Source organism: Platichthys flesus, chromosome 11 (genome assembly GCF_949316205.1).
Source record: "Platichthys flesus chromosome 11, fPlaFle2.1, whole genome shotgun sequence".
In the NCBI taxonomy this organism is placed as follows: Eukaryota; Metazoa; Chordata; class Actinopteri; order Pleuronectiformes; family Pleuronectidae; genus Platichthys; species Platichthys flesus.
Genome location: NC_084955.1, coordinates 3753227 through 3774294, shown reverse-complemented (window position 1 = coordinate 3774294; position 21068 = coordinate 3753227). Strand labels below are relative to the sequence as shown.

Sequence of the window (21068 nt, the reverse complement as noted above, 5' to 3'; positions counted from 1 at the left end):
CCATGTGGGAGACACAGCAAACATGTGGAGGAAGGTGCTCTGGTCAGATGAGACCAAAATTGAACTTTTTGGCCTCAATGCAAAACGCTATGTGTGGCGAAAACCCAACACTGCCCATCACCCTGAGCACACCATCCCAACAGTGAAACATGGTGGTGGTAGCATCATGCTGTGGGGATGCTTCTCTTCAGCAGGTACAGGGAAACTGGTCAGAATAGAGGGAAAGATGGATGGAGCCAAATACAGGGAAATCCTTGAAGAAAATCTGATGCAGTCTGCAAAAGACTTGAGACTGGGGCGGAGGTTCATCTTCCAGCAGGACAATGACCCTAAACATACAGCCAGAGCTACAAAGGAATGGTTTGGATTAAAGAATGTTAATGTCGTAAAATGGCCCAGTCAAAGCCCAGACCTCAATCCAATAGAGAATCTATGGCAAGACTTGAAGATTGCGGTTCACAGACGGTCTCAATCCAATCTCAATACTTGTGCAAGGCACTGTATGTGCTACTTAGCATTATATCCTATAATATGTTTGGCTAATGAACAGTTTAGCAGGTTTGAGAGAATGTTGATAATTTTTTTTATTTAAATCCCATTATCCCAGTTGTGCTGTTCCACAGTAAAGGCAGATGTAGTCAACGTGCAGACAGCCCAGCTAGCCTATGGGAAATCCTGAAGTATGCAAATATTTCTACTTTACAATAATGTATATGAAAAGTTCCAGTCTGGTTTTACACCTCGTCATAAGTAAGAGTTCACTGCAGCCCCAGTTACCTAAAGTTGAATAATGGATGAACTTAAGACAACAAAGAAAAAGAGACCATATGACACCTGTGTTGAAGTCCTTCCAACGGCTTCCTATTCATCACAGGATTGTTTTAAAAATGTTCTTGTTAACCTTTAAAACTCTTAATGGGCTGGTGCCTCCTAACCTAGCTGAACTCCTTCATATTCACTCTCCAGTTAGTCACTGAGATATGCCAATCTAAAATGAGGCTCATTACCACAGGCGAACAAGCCTTTGCAGTAGCAGCCCGAAACTTCTGGAACAGCTTACCATTCAATATTAGTTCCGCCCCATCTCTTGCACACTTCAAATCATTGTTAAAAACACATCTCTTCTCTTTGGCCTTCTATTCGAGTTGAGAAAGTTTTTATCCCAGCAGATTTTATTTTATTTTATTTTATCTTATCTTTCTTCACTAAGTGAAGCACTTTGGTCAGCAAGGTCTTTTTAATTGTGCTTTATGAGTAAATTTGATATTAACATTGACAAGCAGGATTGGCTGCAAAATGTCACGTGAGAAGAGATGCGCAAACAGATGTGATCCATATTTTACTATCCAGATTAAACGGTGTCAAAAACGATTACAATTATTGTACATCATTGAAATGTAGGTGTCATTTGTTGTACAGAAGGAAAAATGATAGTACAAATACAATAATTATCATACCTCTGGTAACACTGCAGCAGCAGTGTATAGCCTATTTACTAATGTAAATTTCCAAAAGTATTTCAAATTCTTGCACCTCCTAGTATTTTTCTCAAATTCATAAACTTTGAATTACCTCAAGTACTGTTTGAAGTGGGAACCATGAAAGATAATTTTTTAATATGGTCTGATATCAGAATGGGACTGCAGCTTGACAAATTATTTCTTAAACCACAGATCAGAAAACAGTCATGACCACAATTACGCACCTCAAGAGGTATGAACCAAATTATCCTTATTAAAAACCTGTGTAGGACGAACACAGCAGGTACACAATCTGCCAGACCTTCTTGATTGAGCTGGCAGAATCATTGCTTCAGAGTATGTGTCCTGAACCATTACTGTTTTTTAATAACACAAAGTCATACATAATGGAAAAAGGGAGATGAGGCAAAAAGTTCTGTGTAATTCATTTTTGGAAAAATTCAAAGTGCAAATGGACAAAACAGAACAGCTGCTTTTGGAAATTGTTGGAAAAGGAACATTTTTAAAGTTAACACTAATCCACGGTTGGTCAAATTCCCGTAAAACAAACCCTTTTATTAAAGTCTTCAACCTGATCATGCACTAATCGGCCCTGTTCTCCAAGAATCAGCAGCTTAAAGCAGGTCAATAAATCCTTTGATAGATTAACTCAGTGTCTTGTTAGAAGTGTGACATCACACTGCTTCCAAAGCTTCCGTCAGTGGAACATTAGGAAAGAGATATGTCTTCCTCCACCTATTCAAAGGCATGGACCGCAGGCACACTCCATCATGTATGCACATTTCAAATTATAAAGGCCTTTCTCCATACTTTGTTGTTGTTTCCATGACAACAGCATCCACAGCAGCAGAAGTAATTTTTTCAACACTGTTTTCAATTCATATTGAACACGGTAACTGGTCTGAGATATAACTGAGAGGGTAAGACATGTTTTATTAAGAGTGTATTTAAGAATAATGTTCCCTTCACCGAGGAAAAACATATCAATAAATGATCAGGTGATACTTTCCGATATCCATAGCTGACAGAGGAGAATTAGTCCTTAATGTCAGAAGCCATGAGATTACCATAGGAACCTACAGCGTAACATGGGCTAGATTCAAGTCTATATTCATTTATCCACTTGTATTGCAAATCTTCAGCCTTCAGTTCAATGCAGATTTTCATTGTAGTAATGGCTGCACAGCATATCAAGCAACATTCATTAGGGGGGGAAATAATCAGTTTTTAGTCAATGACAGACATAAGTATAAAAACACATTAATCAAGCAAACAAAGGGTTGTCACTGGTATACAGTGATGCTTAAAAGTAATAACACTCCTTTGTCTTTTTAGGTTATAATTAAGACAAAGAAAAATAATTTTAATTGAGGTTGAAAAGGTAGCATAGGTACCAGTTTATTTACAGATGTTCCAGGGGGAAAAAACAGAATATAACAGTTTTCTATGCTACTAAACAATTGTAATCAGAATTTTAATGTTGCCTTCTAATGCTGCATCTATCCTTTTAAGCTATAATGTACGGGATCGTATAAAAACAAATCTCGCTTGAAGTCCAGAGTAACCTCGACCTTATCTGCCCTGGAGAATGAGGAATGCAATGTACATGTCTGCGGACTAAAATGGCTGCTGGTGGAAACAGGGTGGAGGGGAATGCTTTGCTAACAGATGAGTAGTGACGGTGATAATCCTGGTCTGTTTGATGACTTCAGAGATAAATTAACAGTCTTTTTTTCACTCCTTCTCACTCTGGCTCAAACCTGAGCATCACTAAAATGTTACGAGAGCTTGACGGCAATCTTCTGATCCTTTTTCATCATCCTCTGAGCATCTTTCTCGATCTTCTTCCTTTGCTGCTCCATGGACCGCTTTTCTCTCTCAGCCATCTTCTGTTGTCTGTGAAATGAAGGCAGAAAAAAAATCCATGATTAGAGGCTGTAACGTTAGAGCACATTAACAGAAGCAAGGTCAGCTGAAAGAAGGAAAATCTTGTTCCTAGTGGTGCTGGTGCAGTAAAATTGTGCACACACTGTCACCTGCTGGCCATGTTGTGAACCTACACTACTCAAAGAGAAACGTTCCATTGAGAGCAGCAAAGTTCCAGTTTTTTGTCTGTCTGTTAGGGATGTTGTATGTTTTAGGATGCATGGGTGTTGCATACTGGAGGTATAAGGAACTTTACCAATTACATTATCCTGATTAACAGGTGCAGTGCACCTCTATCTTGTTCATATAGGCCAGGGGTCTGCGAGCCGCATGCAGCTCTTCAGCCCCTCTGCAGTGGCTCCCTATACAGTGTTGTTGGGGTTCATTGATCACGTTCATATTTTCCGTGAACGGCTAACGAATCAGTTTTCATTGTGAAACTGAATGTGTCATGAAAAATGACTCGTCAACATGTGCTCAGTACAACACGACATGTGACAGCAGGACTCTGAGTGACACGCAGACATGATCCGACACCGTTGATAAAGAACTAAACATATGCTCGTAAGTTCGACACCTAAATCCTCCAAAGAAAATGGAACAAATGAACGTGAACTAGTTCATTGTGGGAACCGTGACATTATTTCAAAATAAAAAAAATGAACTGTGAACTAGATCATGTTAATCTGTATGAACTGTGCTTCGAACTAGTTCATTTTAAGTGTACACTTGCACAACACTGAGTATAACCTATATAAAACTTTATAACCTGTCTTATCAAATATTTATTGCGGCTCCAGAAGAGTTTTATTTTGCAGAAGAGGGGGCAAAATGGTTCTTTTGATAGTAAAGGTTGCCGACCCCTGATCTAGTTGCAGGTGGATTTTTGACATATTACCTGAGCACCTCCTCTGCTTCCCAGGCAGCATCGGACTCTTCCTCCCAGGCGTTTGTGTTCTCCTGCCAATTGTCCATTTCTCCAAGCTCGCCCTGTAAAGTGTTCAAAGTTATCCCTGAAGATGTGACAGGAAAAAAATATTTCTGTTGCAAGAGCTTTTTATTCCTGAATAAGAACACAGTGTAAACAAGTTAATTATATTTTGGATATCCCAAACCATACGCAAGACCTGTTCTGTCCACACTGTTGAATTTCTACTAGTAAGTATTTGGCTTTCTAGCAGCAAAAGTTTCTCTGGAAATATATAATTGACATGGCTGCTACTGTATTTTCTAATTAATTCTAACTAAAATGAATTAGATATGTGGTTAAAACCTAATTCTCTGATAGTTTGAATGTTTTTCATTTGCAGACCAATATCCACCAATGAAACCACCAGAGTTTATTTTAACTGATATGATGATCACACAGATCAGATGGCTCACAGGCATTTAGACTGATGAAGGGTGTGTACTGCAAACATTTAGATGTTGCCTCCTGTAGCTTTAAAAAAACCTGTGTACAGGCCTAACAAGTTAGCCGACATGTTTTACATTTCCTTTTAAGATCTTGTATTTTAAACAGAAATCTATTAAATCTAAGCAGCCTACAGAGGATATAACCTGTATAAACTTAATAACCGGATATGTTTATAAATCTTTTACTATTTCCTCATCCTTCAATCTGTTTGTTTCTGTTTTTTCATACACTAATATGAGAAATTATTATTATATTTATCTGCCCAGTCTTAAAGGGATAGCTCACCGAGAAATTAACAGTGTCTCACTGTCCACCACTATGCTGTGGAAAGTGTTTGAATCTACAACAAACTTTAGGAGCATCAGGGGTAAACAGTGTTGCAGAAGAATCCAATACAATTAAAGAAATTAGTGACCAAAATTTCAAACGTAATTAAAAAAAAGAAGAAATAACATGACTCCATACTGCTCCTTTGATGTCCTCCAAGTGTCCGCAAGAACTGATATTCATATTCGACTCTGTAATTTTTACTGGCTTTAAGCCTATATGTCCACCAAAAGTGGCTAAGCTGGTGGGCGTTAACATTTCCAACGGTCCCTGAATGCACCTCGTCGGGAATATATCAGAGGATTTGGGTTTGAAACTGTGTAAATCACCTCGTTTAGACTCAAATATAAATGTCGGGGCTTGCAGTCACTTAATGACACCACTCGAGCAGTATGGAGGCACGTTTTGTTTTAGGTATATTTATTACTTATGAAGTTTTTTCACTTATTTTTTTCCCAATTGTATTGGATTCTGCTGCAACACTGTTTACCACTGAGACTCCTAAAGTGTTTTGTGGACTCAAACCCCCTCCATCGGCATAGTGAGTGACAAGATAATTAGTGAATCTTCATTACTTGTTGAACTCTCCCTTTTAACTTTTGAATGACCAAATGGTAAATGGATTGTATTTACATTGCAATAAATATAGTGCTTTTTTACCTCTAGTGGAGCTTTACAGAAGAAGCCATTCACACACCACTATAACATGCTGGGATGTTCCTATCACAGATCATTCACATACTGTCGGCACAACCATCAGGGGCAATAAGGGGTTAAGTGTTCTTGCCTAAGGACAGTTCAGAATGCAGACTGGAGGAGCCAGGGATCAAACTACTGATCTTCTAGTTAGTTTTTACCTGCTGGTTCACGGCCAACCAAATATGACAAAAGTGCTGGGTGTGTGAGGAACAGAAGCTTCAGGCGTTGTAAACAGTAACTCACAGAGGGTGGACTGAAGTTCATCATATCCTGAGAGGCTGCCAGTCTGCTGGAGAATCCTGCTGAGCCATCAGGCACCAGGTAGTTCAGAGGCTCCCGTTTCTTCAGCAGGATCTACAGCGTGAAACCGTAGAGACAGGAGTGATGCGTCAACATTGATTAAGATATTTTGTGATGCACTGGAGTACTATAAAATGCACAGATGTAGTCATTTTTATTTTCAAAACTGGCAAAATTCAAGGTAATTACAGCGACATTTTTTATTAACTATAATGAAGCAATATTCTGTGCATGATGCCAAGCTTTCGTGTATTATAACATCTAAATAAATTATAAGAATCGCAAGGCAAACTATGCCCGGAACATCAAAGTAAATCTTGATGAATTCAGTATTAAGGCAGTTGATGTCAGATTTGCTGATTTATTTCTTGCTTGATATTTCAATCGAGGTTTGATAAAGAGGAAATGCAAGTGAAGGGCATTAGATTGAAAAGCATACGATAATATACTGTGTCCTGGTGGATTAAGATCTGTACATTAGGGTTGGGCGATTGGACAAATATATTGTCTACAATTGGCTAAGAACACAGTAAGTTGTTTCTTTGGGCAATTGAGCAATTTGTCATTTTATTTTGCCAATATAATGGTCTGCCTCTGATAACTATCTTATTCAACTGTCACTCAGATGACGTCTCTGACACACTATAGTTTAAACGTTGATTTGTTTGTAGCCACCACCACATTTTCAACAATGATCCCCTCATAATGATCGATACTTTCCTTAAAGGGAAAATCCTTCTTCATGGCTGCGTGTACTCATTTACACTGGTGTGCAACCCTTTGCACTCTGGTAAATATATCATCACTCAGCGCTCCTTGGACTGACAGCGGACGATTGGAAAATACAAGCATATCACCCTACTGTATATGATTTTTTTCGCAAAGAAAGAAGACGAGACCTTGAATCACTAGATGACCAGCGCTCACTGTCTGTAGACGCACCTTCTGTGTTTTCCTGATGGTAGGGGCCATGTCTTTGAAGAAGTCGGGCTCTTCGTCACCATCGTTGAGCGGAGGGGAAACACTTCCGTTACCACCTTCAATCTTAATACTAGTGGGAGCGTCTTCATCCCAAGAGCTCCATTCTTCAATCTCTGGCTGTGCAGAGTGGAACACAAAATCCAATTTACAGTTCAATTGTTCTTTGGAATTCAAGAGCAGGAGGTTGTGAGTGCAAGTAAGTATATGTATATTTTTAAATTGTGTCCAGTGATAACATTATTTCCAAACACTGAACCTTATGCTCTGAATTGCTTGAAGTTGCTGCTGTTGATTGATGCATCACTGACCTGTTTTGGTCCTGATGATGAAAAATCCACTGTTGTTGGGAGAGTTATTTGATCACCACTGAGCTTGCGCCCCCTTCCACTCCTTATACAATAAATGTAAAAAAGAAAATAACTCAACATTGTACAAAGAAACAACTGACAGAACATTGTTATTGTTTGTTTAGAGAACACTGGGCGGACAATATATGTAAACTGCATATTTCTGCAATGAGAAAAACTGAATATGGAACAAACAACAATGTAATATATAATCTGATGGAAAGGCAAAAATCTGTGTCCAGTGGACATTGGGTACTTTAGCATTGACTGTGGAAATAGATGATATATTTAGAAGAAAAAGTGAGCCTGTCCAAAGTGCTTTCTAAATTATGTGATTTTGTAACTGTGGCTTTTCTGTTTTGTAATGATAAAAAAAGAGATTGATTTTGCAAATATAAATGACGTGCAAAGATTCAGATGACTGTTTGTGTATGAAACTTATAAATGATCTAGTTATCTGGTAAAAAAAAAAGAAGGTCCCTATTGAGTTAATGTATAAATATGCAGTAGTTCTGTAAATGTGAAATCATTTGGAATTTGTTTTGGGGAAATTTAATTTCTTACTTTTTGGTGTATGTCTCCTCTCTTTTCCATTTGTTTTGCATACGCAAGATGTATGTGTTTATAAATTCAGCTGCTCTTAGACATGCACTGAACTCTGGATAATCTCCTGACATTCTCCACTGGTGGTGTATGTGAGAACGTAAATGTCCAAGTGAAAGGCTCTGGAGTTTCTCTGGAGTTTATTTTGCAAGTCCCAGAGGATGACGCGTGCCAAATGCAAAAGTTACAAGAAAGAAAAAAAACTAAGATCTTTAGGTGATAAGGGCTGACGATAGTTGTAATGTTCTGTAAAAAACTACAGTGATGAATCGCCCATCCTCTACACCAACCCTAACCAGAACGCTCTACAGATTTCAGTGTTATTGTGAATTAGTCTCTGGGGAAATCTCTGCTACATTGTTCATATGTGACTGGCAATCTCAGGAGAGAGTCCAGTAGCATGTGTGTGGACAGGAGTTCATGTCCAAAAAGGGACGTTAGGGCCTTTTATGTTTCCAATATAGGAAAGTATAATTCCATTGGAACGACTCCCATAGAAGTAACAGCATGTATCAGGAGAACTGCCCAAGGTATTTAGGAAGCTTTCAGCTGTGCTCACCTGCATATTAACCTCTTAAAGAAAGCCAGCAAACTGGCTAGACATGTGCAGATCTTGAAGAGACGGAACTGAGTGATGGCCATGATGAAACTGGACTGGAAGGAGAGAAAAGAGATACAATTTAACATTGCTGGTTACAATGATGAACACCTAGGTCTTGTTTTGCCTGCAAGTACCAGGATGTGTATTAAAGAAAGTCTCGAGTGGATAAATATTTATGCAACCAATAAGCTAGAACAGATGACCAGGAATAAATGCTAAAGAAACGTGTTGTTCACACGCATTATGTGACAAGCTGTCCTGTAGTTTATTTGGAGATCCATGACATTAACATCTTATTAAATTGTTACTATGCTTGTGTGTAAACAGATGCTATGATCACAGATAAACTACATTACATGCAACTATACAAGCAGCAAAAACACGACCTCAGGCTAACGGGAAATACAAAACGAGCACTGCTATTATTTAAGCTAAATGAAGGAAGCAAAATGATTTCTTATTAAAACTTCTGCACGTCTTTTCTATGTTATAAATAGGCAACGTTACTCACTGTGCAAGATGTCGATAGACCGTCACTGCTTTCTTCTCGTGTGATAGAAGAGACACGTTAATTTATTTGCTAATCGTTACTCGCTAGCTTAGCCCCATGGGGAACATGGTATTTCTGAAGCCTGTGATTGTCTTCGTCGTACGAAACATTGGACGTGACAAACAATATCACCGTCCTGTCAAAACCACGCATTTAACGGCTGCACATCCGCGTCCGCTTTCAGGACAGAACATGTACAATGTTGTCTTCGCTCATCTCCGTCCCTACACTGCCATCTTTGAGCTGGGAGCAGCAGGAACAAGGAAGTGGTTGCGTGCAGGTGGCTCTTCTTCTCTCATTTGATTGGTGCTTGGTAAACCTGCTGCATTCAGGTTTTTTTTAGGAAATCGGAGGAATAAAAGATACAGTTTTGTTCGCTCCCGTATTATTTTGTCATTGTAAATAATAAATCAATCAAGTAATTAATAACTCGTACTCAAGTATTTCATTGCTATTATTTATTTATATTTATATTAAATGGGTGATCATGATTAATATATTTGTTATGAAGTACATGTATAGTTATTCGCTTTGGTCTGCTTTCTCCTCCTGTGTATAATAATATTAATACATATTATATATATGAATTATTAATGATATTATATATATATATATATATATATATATATATATATATATATATATATAAAATATATTACCCCAGCCAAACAGAAAGTGTTTCTGCCGTCACATTTCTATACAAAATTAAATCCGTTAATAGAAATCTGAATTCTAACTAACCAAACCAACCCTTTGAATAATCACAAATGAAGAAAATACATTATGAAAAATAAATTATTTATGTCGGACTAGACCGTCATTCATTTGAAACGATGACTGCATATACACTCGTGCTCGTGACGCGAACGCACCATGTCATCGCCACGGAGTACCCAATGAAAACTGGACGTGGACGGAAGTGGCATATTTGAAAACTGCCAGTTGAAGTCGAATCTCTTTCGTTTCTCCTCAGTGAAAAATAAGCGAATGACAGCGTAAACACGGTGAGGCGTCTCTATCGGAAATACGATGTTTTAATCTTATCGATGATACACTTATATACACATGTTTGAATTCACCGAGTTTTTGCGGGGCCCACATGGGATACTGTCCTCCTTAACAACAGATTTACGTGTTGGCTAACTAGCTAGCTGAGCTAAGTCACTTTGTCAACACTTTGGCAAAGGAAGACCGCTGGGCAAGTATCGACCTTATTATATGAAGTTGAGCTTTGTGCATCCATTTTGCTTTGTCATTAAAACAACATGTCAGATACTGTCAGGGAAATTTATATTTAGAGTTAAGTAGTAGCAAATATATCGAGAAGCTGATATGACGAACAAGCGGCCAATAAAGCTGCATTGAATTGAACGGTACAATCAATGTACAATGATTTTCTTGACGTATAAACAATGATCTTTAAGTCTCTTTTGATGGTGAGATATTTATCATACTGTCATACGCAGGAGCTTAAAGTCCAGCGTATGACGGATCCCCATTTTACACATGTAAAGATTCATTCGATTCCCATTGATTTGAACGATGTTTATGTCATCTGCGATCATTGTCTTACAAGAGTGCATACAGGTCTTTAACTGGGTTACATGGTGTATACACTCACTCTTCGCTTTCAGATGGAGGAAGAGGAGCTGACTTATGACAAAAAGCAGCCGCTGGCCATGCTCTATGAAAAGCTCAACAAAATGAAGAAGTACCTTAATGAAGGTAATAATATTCCACACAGTCCTTACACTGTAACATCCTTCAGTATCCACACTTTGTGTCTGCACTGCATTGACTCCTGACCCTTTGCTCTCGCCACAGATGACACAGACAATATCAATCAGGTGATTGGCTCAAACTCGCCTGAGTCATGTCTCTCATATTTGATGGACCTGGAGAAGAAAGGGGACCTTCACCTAAATGAAAACCATCTCACTAGACTCGTTGACTTTTATACAAGAGTATTTTCCAATATGCCGCTGGGAAAACACTGTCAGAATGAGAGCTATGCCAGGATGCTGGTCAGATTTGCAGAGCTAAAAGCGTAAGTATTTAAATCTCCTTTCCACTTTTATGTAAGATGGACAAGATTTTATCATAGCAATAATGACTTTGGAAATTTGGACTCATTTTTAAACACATTGTGTAAGTATTATATTGTGTTTATAACTGTTTTGTAGTCACGTCGAGACACTTATTTACTAAGTCCCATTGTTTTTATAAAAACAACCTAGGATGGGCCTTTTAATCTGCATTTTGCATCTATTTCTCTTTTTATTAGGATTCAAGATGTCAGTGATGCAGAAGCCAACTTCAATGTAGCAAGATCTCACAGTCAGAACTTTGCATTTGTTCACATTGCTCATGCAAACTTTGAGCATTCTCAAGGTAAAAAGATTCCTCTTTTTGTCCTTCTTCTGCAAGTAAATATATTTCCATGACCACTGGGTTATTACAGTGTCTGCTGATTCATTTCACCAGGCAACACAAAGAGAGGCATTTACATACTGCAGAATGCTATTGAAGTGGGTGCCAAACCAAAGGAACTGCTGGAGGCTGCCTTGCAAAGCTTGCAGTCAGGCAAAACACAAGTCCTGTGTTCAGAGGAGAAGGAAAATGTACCACGTGGGTATTAATTTAATTTAGTTTTATTTCATGACATAGGGTTTGATCATTTCACTGGTCTGTAGCCATTCAGAGGTTCAGTTTGCAGTAATGATTTAGAACTATGACATAATGTATTGACTTTCCAACTTTTTTGTGCTTTTCCAATCAGATTTTCATATTTTGCTGTGTTTTTCTTTCCGTTAGTATTGCCCAACTCTAATGTTTCTGATTCTGACAATACAGGCTCAGAATTCCCAAAAGTAAGCAGAATATCAGATGGGACAGGCGACTTGCAGCTCTCCAGTATTTTTGGTTCAGGGTAAGAACTAAAACCCTAGCTATCTGTGTATGGAAAGGTTTCTGCTTGATTTAGGAAATGTGACATCAAAAGTTGTTCTCTGCACTTCAGATCCGAGTCCCTTGGGGGATCATCAGATGAACATCTACCAGGCTGGAGATCTGGATATCAACACAAGAGAGCAGTTGGCATGGTAATAGTCACATCTCTTATTACTTGTATAATTACAAACTTTACTGTGCATTTTTTTCCAAAGAAACAATAACCAAATAGTCCTTGAAATTTGTATATTTTGTTCTCCCTTCTGTGTGCAGCCAGGGAGAGTTCCTGTGGTACCATTCTCTATCCCAGAAAACGATGACTATGATGATGACTCTATATATGAGAAACCCTCAAAGCGAAGTGATGCATCCATCCCCAATAGTTTGTCCAGGTACATTTTTTATAATATTTTCATACAGGTTTAGTTTGGCTCTAATGGAGAAAACAAACCATTTTGTAGGTTTTAAGTCATTTAATTAGTTGAATAAAACCCCAAATATTTTTAAAACATCTGTGAAAAGTGATGTATAAAATAAAAAGTTGTATATCTTTTCAACTGTTTTATGTGCTTCTGATATCTAATGAAAATGTAATTTTGTCCTAGGCAAACATCTGGTTCCAAGATGAGCTCAGTGTTTGGGTTGTCATCATCAAAGAGAAATGCTGTTGATGGAGATTTAGTCAATCATCAAGTGAGTATAAACATGCTGCAGTAGTTTTGATTTATGTAATGTCAGAATCAACTGTTGGCACTTGATATATTATCAGTGCTCTGCTCAGCAGAAGTGCTCAATTAAAGCTGGAGAAAGAAGTGTAATATCTGTTATTCCTGTTCTTAGCCACCAGCTGCCAGTCCAGAATATTGCCCGTGGGTGGACCAGGCAGCTGTGGACTCCACCACCTCACTCCTTCACACACACAACACTCAGGACATTTCGAGAATGGAAGGTACATAATAACCTTGCAAATCTGTCACACGGAATGCCATGCTGATTGTAGTAGTCACTGAAACCTTTAAAGCTGTGTGTGTAATAATGTGTGTATATAGTATTTTTGCTGTTTTGTTAATGTGTTGTTTTTCTCTGACAGATGTTACTTACAGTTTTGACCAAGTCGTGAAAACAAATAGCCCTGAGTCCTGTTGGACATATCTAAAGAATCTTGAGAAAAGGGGGAATCCGCACACAGACATCAGCCTCCTCAACAAACTCAAGGACTGTTACTCTAAAGTCTTCTCCAGGCTGCCGATCAGACAATACAACAAAAATGCCTGCTACGCCAGAATACTGGTCAGATATGCACAACTAAAAGAGTAGGTGATTGAATACTTTTGATCTGCATTAGAGATTTGTTTTGACATTTACTGGGGACATTTCACTAGTCTGTGAGCAGGAAATTGTTTTCACAACATTACCTGATTGTGATAGATGCAGTGTATGCATGCAGGGAATGCATCGCACCTCTAATGCTTTTCCTTGCAAGTGTGGTTAGGGTTGTAATGCATGGAATATACATACTGTAGTGTATACACACTATAATCCCAATACGCCACGGTCAAATCCCCCAAAATGACCATAGTTGCTGAAATGTGTAACAAATACCAGAAGCATCAATACCCTTTTCCTTCCCCATTAATGATTTCAATACCCAGCTGAAACAGCAGTTGATCTGTTTTAGCTGATACAACAGCCGTTGTACTTTGCTGCCAGTGGCAGCAAAAAAGAAAATGGCAATTTTATGGGAGTGAAACTAATATTTCAAAAATGATGTTCCTGGCATTTTATGCAGTATCAAATGTCCAATGCTGGTACCCCTCTAAAATTAAATATATCAATGCATGTGCCAATTATCTGAAATTACATTTCTTTTTTTCTGTAGGATTGAAGACCCAGATGAAGCACAGGACCACTTCATAGTTGCAAGATCCAACTGCAAAGGCTTTGCCTTTGTCCATACAGCACATGCCCAGTTTGAGGTCTCTCAAGGTATGATCAATTATCACAAATGTTTACTTTCCAAAACTCTGAGACATGGGACAGAAAATGCACTCATTTGAAGTAAATGGAATACATGTAAAACACTACAACTGATGGCAAGTTGCTGAAGGTTTGCTGGAATCACAAGGCTCAGCACAATAGTAAACGTGGTCACACTTGGCTTGTTAAATGAAGTGAGTTCTTGTGAAGACATCCTATTTGCAAATAAGTTTAATTCCCACTGTCTTCTCCTCCCTTTATTTTAAGGTAATGTGATCAAAGCGTCCTCAATTCTGCATAAAGCCCAGGTGTTAAATGCCAGGCCTGCTGAACTCCTGCAGGTGGCCATGCGTAACCTTAAAGCTGGGGAGAAACAGCTAGTGCCCACCGAGGAGGAGGAACAACTCACAGGTAAAAACTCTTTGGAAAGGAAAAAGCGCTGCAATGGACATGGCTTCCAAATGAGTGTTTCTAAATTGTACTGTTTTATTTTTTAGATTTGCAAACAGTTGTTCCAGTAAGCATTTCTACACAAGGTGGAAACCAGGACCTTCAGCTTCCGGCTCGGGTCCCTGTGAACCGCTCAGTTGAATGGGTTAAACCTGCCAGCAAAGAGCCCTTATCAGAGTGGAAGCTGCCAACCCTCATCAACCGGCATGTTTCTCCAGAGGTCTGATAACGTTCTATTTTTTTTAATATATATATTATTTATTTATTTGACATTTGTATACAAAAATTGACATCAGCCCAAGGGCAATTTTCTTTCTTCTGCTGTCAACCTTCTTCAGAATTGGGAACCTTTGTACATTTTGGGAGAGGTACAGTGCGCACATGTAGACAATAATCACAGATCAATAGAGAAAAACAAATAAATGCATAAAAACAAGCCGAATAAAAAAACAACAACACATTAGAGGGTGACTTGAGAGAGAATGGGATAGAGGTCGGTGAGGCTCACTAAATCAAGACAACATTACAGGGTCATTCATTCAATACTTCCACAAATTCTGGTCTTGGGGGTTTTACATATCTCACCCATTTGCTCCATAATTGGATGAACACAGTTTTCCTAAGACGAAGGGAGAAAGTAATCCTTTCCATAGCATAAATGTAATTTACTATATCCATTCCTCTATCGTGGGGGGCTCAGGAAGCAGCCAGCTGATTTTGAATCTTTATTATTTTCATTAGTCCTTAATCAATCTCACTCTTGCACTAATCTAATCATTCTCATTTTTTTCATTGTTAGGATAAACGTACAACCCCACCTGACCCCAGACCTGTTCCTCGAGCACTGGAGTCGTTTCCCACTCCCTCCCTCCAGCTTCCAACTAGACTGAACCCCCAGACAGTCTGCCAGACTCCGAACAGCTACAGAAACCCCTCTGCTAGCAGGTACCATTTTTACCATTGGTGCCTGTCTGCCCAAAGTATCATCATTAACACTCCATATGTTTTAATTGTCCAAGATATTTGTGACTGTCTTCTGTCACACTTATTCCATGGTTCTTCCCCTCAGCTTTATTACTCCAGTGGTAAGGAGAGGTCCTGAGGTGTTCTCCTCTGCAGCGGCAGCACACAGAGGCGGACCTGTTCAGCAGCCATGCACACCTCTAAACCAAACAACCTGTTTCCAAACTCCACAGGTGAGAAATTTCCCTGCCCCAACTGTTACCTGTTATTTCTATTATTACATGTTTTAGACCTGGAATATCACATTTCACCACCAACAGTTGCTACCCGGGTAATTGTTCTGGGCTGTAATGTCATATCTACATCTCATTTTAGGCTTCCTTTAATATGCTGTCAAATGAAACCATTACCATAAAGGACAAACAGTACTTCATCCTCAAGATGATTGGACGTGGTGGATCAAGCAAGGTGAAACATTCACTGAATTAATGTTGGGAAAGAAAATGATTGAATTACTGGAATATTTTTTTTCTATTGATGTTTTACAATATTTTATGTACTTTATTGACACTTTAATTTCTTGTTTTTCCAGGTGTACCAGGTCCTCGATCACAAGAAGCAGCTGTTTGCTGTAAAATATGTTGACCTGGAGGAGGCTGATGCTCAGACTATAGAGAGTTATAAAAATGAGATTCAACATCTGAACCACTTGCAGCAGTACAGTGATCAAATTATCAAGCTCTATGACTAGTGAGTACATTTCTAATCCAAAAATGAATATAATCCATGCATTTTACAGAAATCAGCATGAAGACCTAAACTATCAGCCTGGATGCCAGACGAACTTAGCCCCGCCCACAACATTTGAGGTCGGGAAGTTCGGTCTGGCATTGCTCCGTTGGGGAGAAACTATGCCCGAGCAGAAGCTGTTCGGACCAATCCGATTGTCAGGGCGGGCTTTATACGATGATGGACAGATGATCAACATTAATCAACCACGTCTTAAAAGTGCGCTTGGGTTGAATTCGTTTTCCACAAACATTCCTGCCGCTGGAGAGCTGAGATGTGTAGATGCTGCCATTGAGTCTGTTTTAGAAGACATCGACAGCGCATTCATTTTGAAAGAGGAACGTGGAGGCAACACCAAATCATTTTTCAGTGTGTTTCCTGGCGCGATACGCTCACGTCAAGCGCAAAAAATAGACTACGCCGAAATGATCGCTGCACGGCACGAGGCAGCCTTGGCACAGCGCGGAGCTTCAGCCTCTGGTGTGACCCCCACAAAGGTTTAACATGGGAGTGGATGGGAGCCAGCTGTTATTTAAGGCTTGGCGCTGCACTTCAGCATCGCTTTGGCATCGCTTTGGCATCGCTTCAGCGTCCGATGTGAACCTGGCGTTGGTAAATAACTCACAATGCGTCGCTTAACATACGTCACATACTACGTTGCTCTGACTGGTTGTAGGTCTATCCAATTGAGAAAAGTGGCATTTTTTTCTGGTTCGGTTGAAACACCCCCCGTAATCACAGCCCAATGCAGTCTGACTAGAATTGTGAGTATGACAATGTCAGGCTACTAAACTATAGGACAGCAATGACCAATTATCTTTGTGATCATCCCCAATCATATTCAGATTACTACAATGTATGTCAAACACAAGCATCAAATCTTCAGAATTGACAAGCTGGAAATGTCTTATAATTAATCTACCAAAAAAATAATTGGCAATTAACTTTCTGTTGAATTATCAAATGAGTGTTGCAGCTCAATTTAACTTTTTAAAAGTTGTGTTGGATACCAATGTGTGTTGGATACCAATGTGAAGCAATTCATGAATGTATCATATGATAACTATGATAGATAAATAATCTATCAATAGACAAACACCATTAATGAAATTAGGTCCTGGTAAAATGACGTCAGAAATATGTAGGTTTTCAATAGATGCACAGTAGAGGATGTGAATAATATTTTGTCATTAATGTAAAGTTGTCAATAACACTGCTGCCATCGGACCTGATTTAATGTTGATGTCAGTTCTTCAGAGTCAGTGATTATCTCTGCCATGGTTGTCCTAATGAATTGTATGTGCTTTTGCAGTGAAATGACCAACAGCTACATCTACATGCTGATGGAATGTGGAAACTTGGATCTGAACACGTGGTTGCGAAACCGCAAGACTGTGAATCCCTTGGAAAGGAAGTTTTATTGGAAGAACATGCTGGAGGCTGTCCATACTATTCACAAGCACGGTTTGTATTTGTAAAGCTTTGAGAGAAGTGATTCAGAAATTACCTTGATTCCTAACTATTCCAAATATCTGTATCTTCTTTGCAGGAATAGTTCACAGTGATTTGAAACCAGCCAACTTTGTCATAGTGAACGCGTCATTGAAGCTGATTGACTTTGGCATCGCAAACAGTATCCAGCCTGATGTTACAAGCATCATGAAGGAATCACAAGTAAGATTTGATTTAATGATGCGTTATACACAGTGAATCCAGTTTAAAGGGATAGTTCACTGAAGAAGTGCAGTTTTAGGTGTAAACAGTGTTGCAGCCAAATCCAAAACAGTTGAAGTCATTGGTGACTCCATCTTCAAACGTGAATAAACAGGGGAAAAAACACAAGATGCCTCCATACTGTTCAAGTTGTGTAAACCAAATGTCTGTAAGCTCCGACATTCAAATTCCTCTCAAAACAGAGTAATTTACCTCGTGTTTTTGCCTTAATGTCCTCTGATATCCTCCGTTGGACGACTATATTGATGCGTGTGTGCATGTGCGTGAACATGGCACCAGGCAGGAGAATAACATTGGACACCGAGGTGGTGGTCCAACCTGTGTAGCCCTGTATGCATTTGTGTTCACATAGTAAAAAAAATGTGAACACATGTGTCCAACACCACCGCCAAATGTCGTTGGAGTGATCAGATCTCAAGATTGTGTTCAAATCTGTATTAAACGCTGACCCTCTGGGATTTCGTCACTCTTGACGGATATCAGTACCAGGTCTGAACGGTGTCTTGCATCTTAGCGCTACTATACAGCCCGGGTGATCAGACTCTGTGTAACTAATGTTTGTTTGTTAAATACAGGTAGGCACTTTGAACTATATGCCTCCTGAAGCCATTAAAGACACATCATCCCAGCCAGGAAAAGCACGCTCAAAGGTATTTTTTTACTCATTTTTGCCAATCTTTGAAATAACCTACGATAACCATGGATGAATATAAAACTTGGTCTGTTTTTGTGTCACAGATCAGCCCGAAAGGTGATGTGTGGTCCCTAGGGTGTATCCTGTACTGTATGACTTATGGGAAGACTCCATTCCAAAGCATCACCAATCAGATTACCAAGCTGCACGCCATCATTGACCCCACCCATAAGATCGAGTTCCCTGACATCTCAGAGAAGGATTTGCTGGATGTGTTGAAGGTGAGAGACCATACACTGCACTGTTTAAGTGGGATGTGAAAATGTGTTTTTAGCAACAATTAGCAAATAGTACCTAAAGATATGCTGTATATATTTCTCTAAAGTGTGTGGAACTTGGGCTGTGGGAAATACTATGGATACTTACTCTCTCTGAACAACAGCTTTTTTAGGGTTATTTTTAACCAGGCTACTTCACATTATCTTCAAATATGGGGAGTGTAAGTAATTATGTGACTGTGTAACCGGCCACACCAGCTGCACGTTACTTGCATGAGCAGTGTGTCTCAGGCACGTCTCCTGCGGGAGACGCGCTGCTCTTCCAGAGACGGAGTCTATAGTCCGTTGGCAGTTCACAGCAAAATCAACAGTGAAAATGACATTACACCCCAGTTTCAATGTCAACATTTTACAAACATAAATATTCGCAATTCTAAATGTTTCAAAGTAAAATCACTTGTTTCTGTTTATCCGTTCATTAGTTTTAACAAGGTTTTTATTGATATTGCAGGACTGGAAGATGCACAGCTTAATTGTGTACAGTCCTGGCATTTAGTTGTGTACATAGACCTACTTTAATTCGAAGAAATACAGTTGTTCCGACAGTTTAACGAAGCTGCTCAGCTCGAACACATGCAGCAGACTAGATCCCTGTGTGAACAACACAAACCTGCGAGACGCAGCAGATCAGCAGGCGTGCATTGCATACACACACACACTGTTTGGCCCCGACATTATATTGCTTCATATCTATCATGTTTTACCATTTGTCTTGAATTGAAGATGTTTGGTCTCAGTAGATTTTTAAGTTGTTGAAATCTGCAGGGACTTTGTTTGTGACTGGTGTCAGATCTTATTGTTGCTGATGTGACGTAAAAGTCATTAAACTGTCTTTGTTTTCTGCTTGTTTCAGAGGTGCTTGGTACGAAATCCTAGAGAACGAATCTCAATTGCAGAGCTGTTGGAGCATCAGTACCTTCAGTTGAAGCCACAAGCATCCTCTGAATCAGGTAAACCCTCACTTATAAACAAAAGCACAGTATTTGTACTTGCTGTTTACTACATGACACTGACCTGTATTTAACGGGCCTGTTTCAGAAGTCACATGTAACAGTGATCTGAAGAAGATCCTAACGGACCTTGCAGCCCTCCAGTCTCCAAACAGCATTATAAGAGCTGCAAATGTGAGCTTCACTAAGAACTTCTAATTATGCTCTACATATTTTGGCTTCTTTAATGATAATTGAGCTCTCTTCTTTTCACAGAATTTGGCCAAGATGTGCAACAGCGGCAGAAGGTTGGATGTTGCAGAGTGTGCAAAGTCAACAACCTAATTATCCTGGCAAATGTGATGTGGAGATTTACATTTCCTTACTCCATTTTTCGTTTTTGTTTACCACTAGCTTCTGTATATATTCTGTTATTTTGTAGGAATTGACTAATCCATTTTTGAATGTTTCCAAAAATATATATAGCTTCATTTTTATTTTCTTCATTTTTACATAAGTTCCCTGACAATAAATGTCAGCATGCAGCAGATAAATATACTGTTACCTTCAGAGTTGTTGGTTAATTTGTCTCAGCTGATATAAGGGGTTGGTGACCGACAACATGTAAAGCAATCTAAAATATGTGGGAAAGACCTGGATATGTTGAATTGATCAAAAATATTCTCTGAATCTAATTGCCAGCCTTAAAACAACAAAATAAACATTACAAGAAGTTTTCTTTCTTTAAGCTAGAAGCATTTTATGAATTGTCAGTAAGTAAATAAACATGTTGCCTTTTTTAGATTTAAATCTTCCAAGTTATATAAACAAGTGTAAGAGCTGATTAGAAATCACCTTCAGTGATGATAACACAAAAAGAAGATGAAACCGAAATTGTATCTGCTTCCCTGAATTCTTTCTCTATTTCGTCTACCTACTATTTCCACACACATCCCTCCGTCTGTATCTAGAATGCATATTGACTGTATATTCATCTAATCAGCTTCACACTTCGTGTGTCGTGTTGATTATTCTTAATGGCCAGAGGAAGCGCAGCACCAGGTTTGGTGCAA

The 21068-nt window shown here is 39.0% G+C and overlaps 2 protein-coding genes across 2 annotated transcripts; one reads left to right on the top strand and one right to left on the bottom strand.

Annotated features, from left to right (window-relative positions):
• Positions 1-1702: 1702 nt before the first annotated feature.
• On the bottom strand, positions 1703-9506 carry ebag9 (estrogen receptor binding site associated antigen 9). Its single transcript, XM_062399346.1, has 7 exons — positions 9194-9506; positions 8641-8735; positions 7440-7521; positions 7093-7248; positions 6094-6204; positions 4306-4397; positions 1703-3377 (listed from the first exon to the last, which is right to left on the bottom strand). The coding sequence occupies exons 2-7, from the start codon at positions 8721-8723 to the stop codon at positions 3260-3262; spliced, it is 642 nt and encodes a 213-aa protein (XP_062255330.1). The 5' UTR covers positions 8724-8735; positions 9194-9506; the 3' UTR covers positions 1703-3259.
• Positions 9507-10173: 667 nt separating this feature from the next.
• Positions 10174-20731, top strand: ttk (ttk protein kinase). Its single transcript, XM_062398403.1, has 25 exons — positions 10174-10236; positions 10867-10957; positions 11057-11279; positions 11517-11623; positions 11717-11860; positions 12086-12161; positions 12252-12333; positions 12455-12573; positions 12787-12874; positions 13022-13130; positions 13272-13494; positions 14061-14167; positions 14426-14569; positions 14656-14828; positions 15408-15553; positions 15678-15804; positions 15947-16039; positions 16164-16321; positions 17673-17824; positions 17910-18034; positions 18670-18744; positions 18833-19009; positions 19920-20016; positions 20105-20190; positions 20272-20731. Exons 2-25 carry the CDS (start codon positions 10867-10869, stop codon positions 20338-20340), a joined length of 2991 nt encoding a protein of 996 aa, XP_062254387.1. The 5' UTR covers positions 10174-10236; the 3' UTR covers positions 20341-20731.
• The last annotated feature ends 337 nt before the right edge of the window (positions 20732-21068 follow it).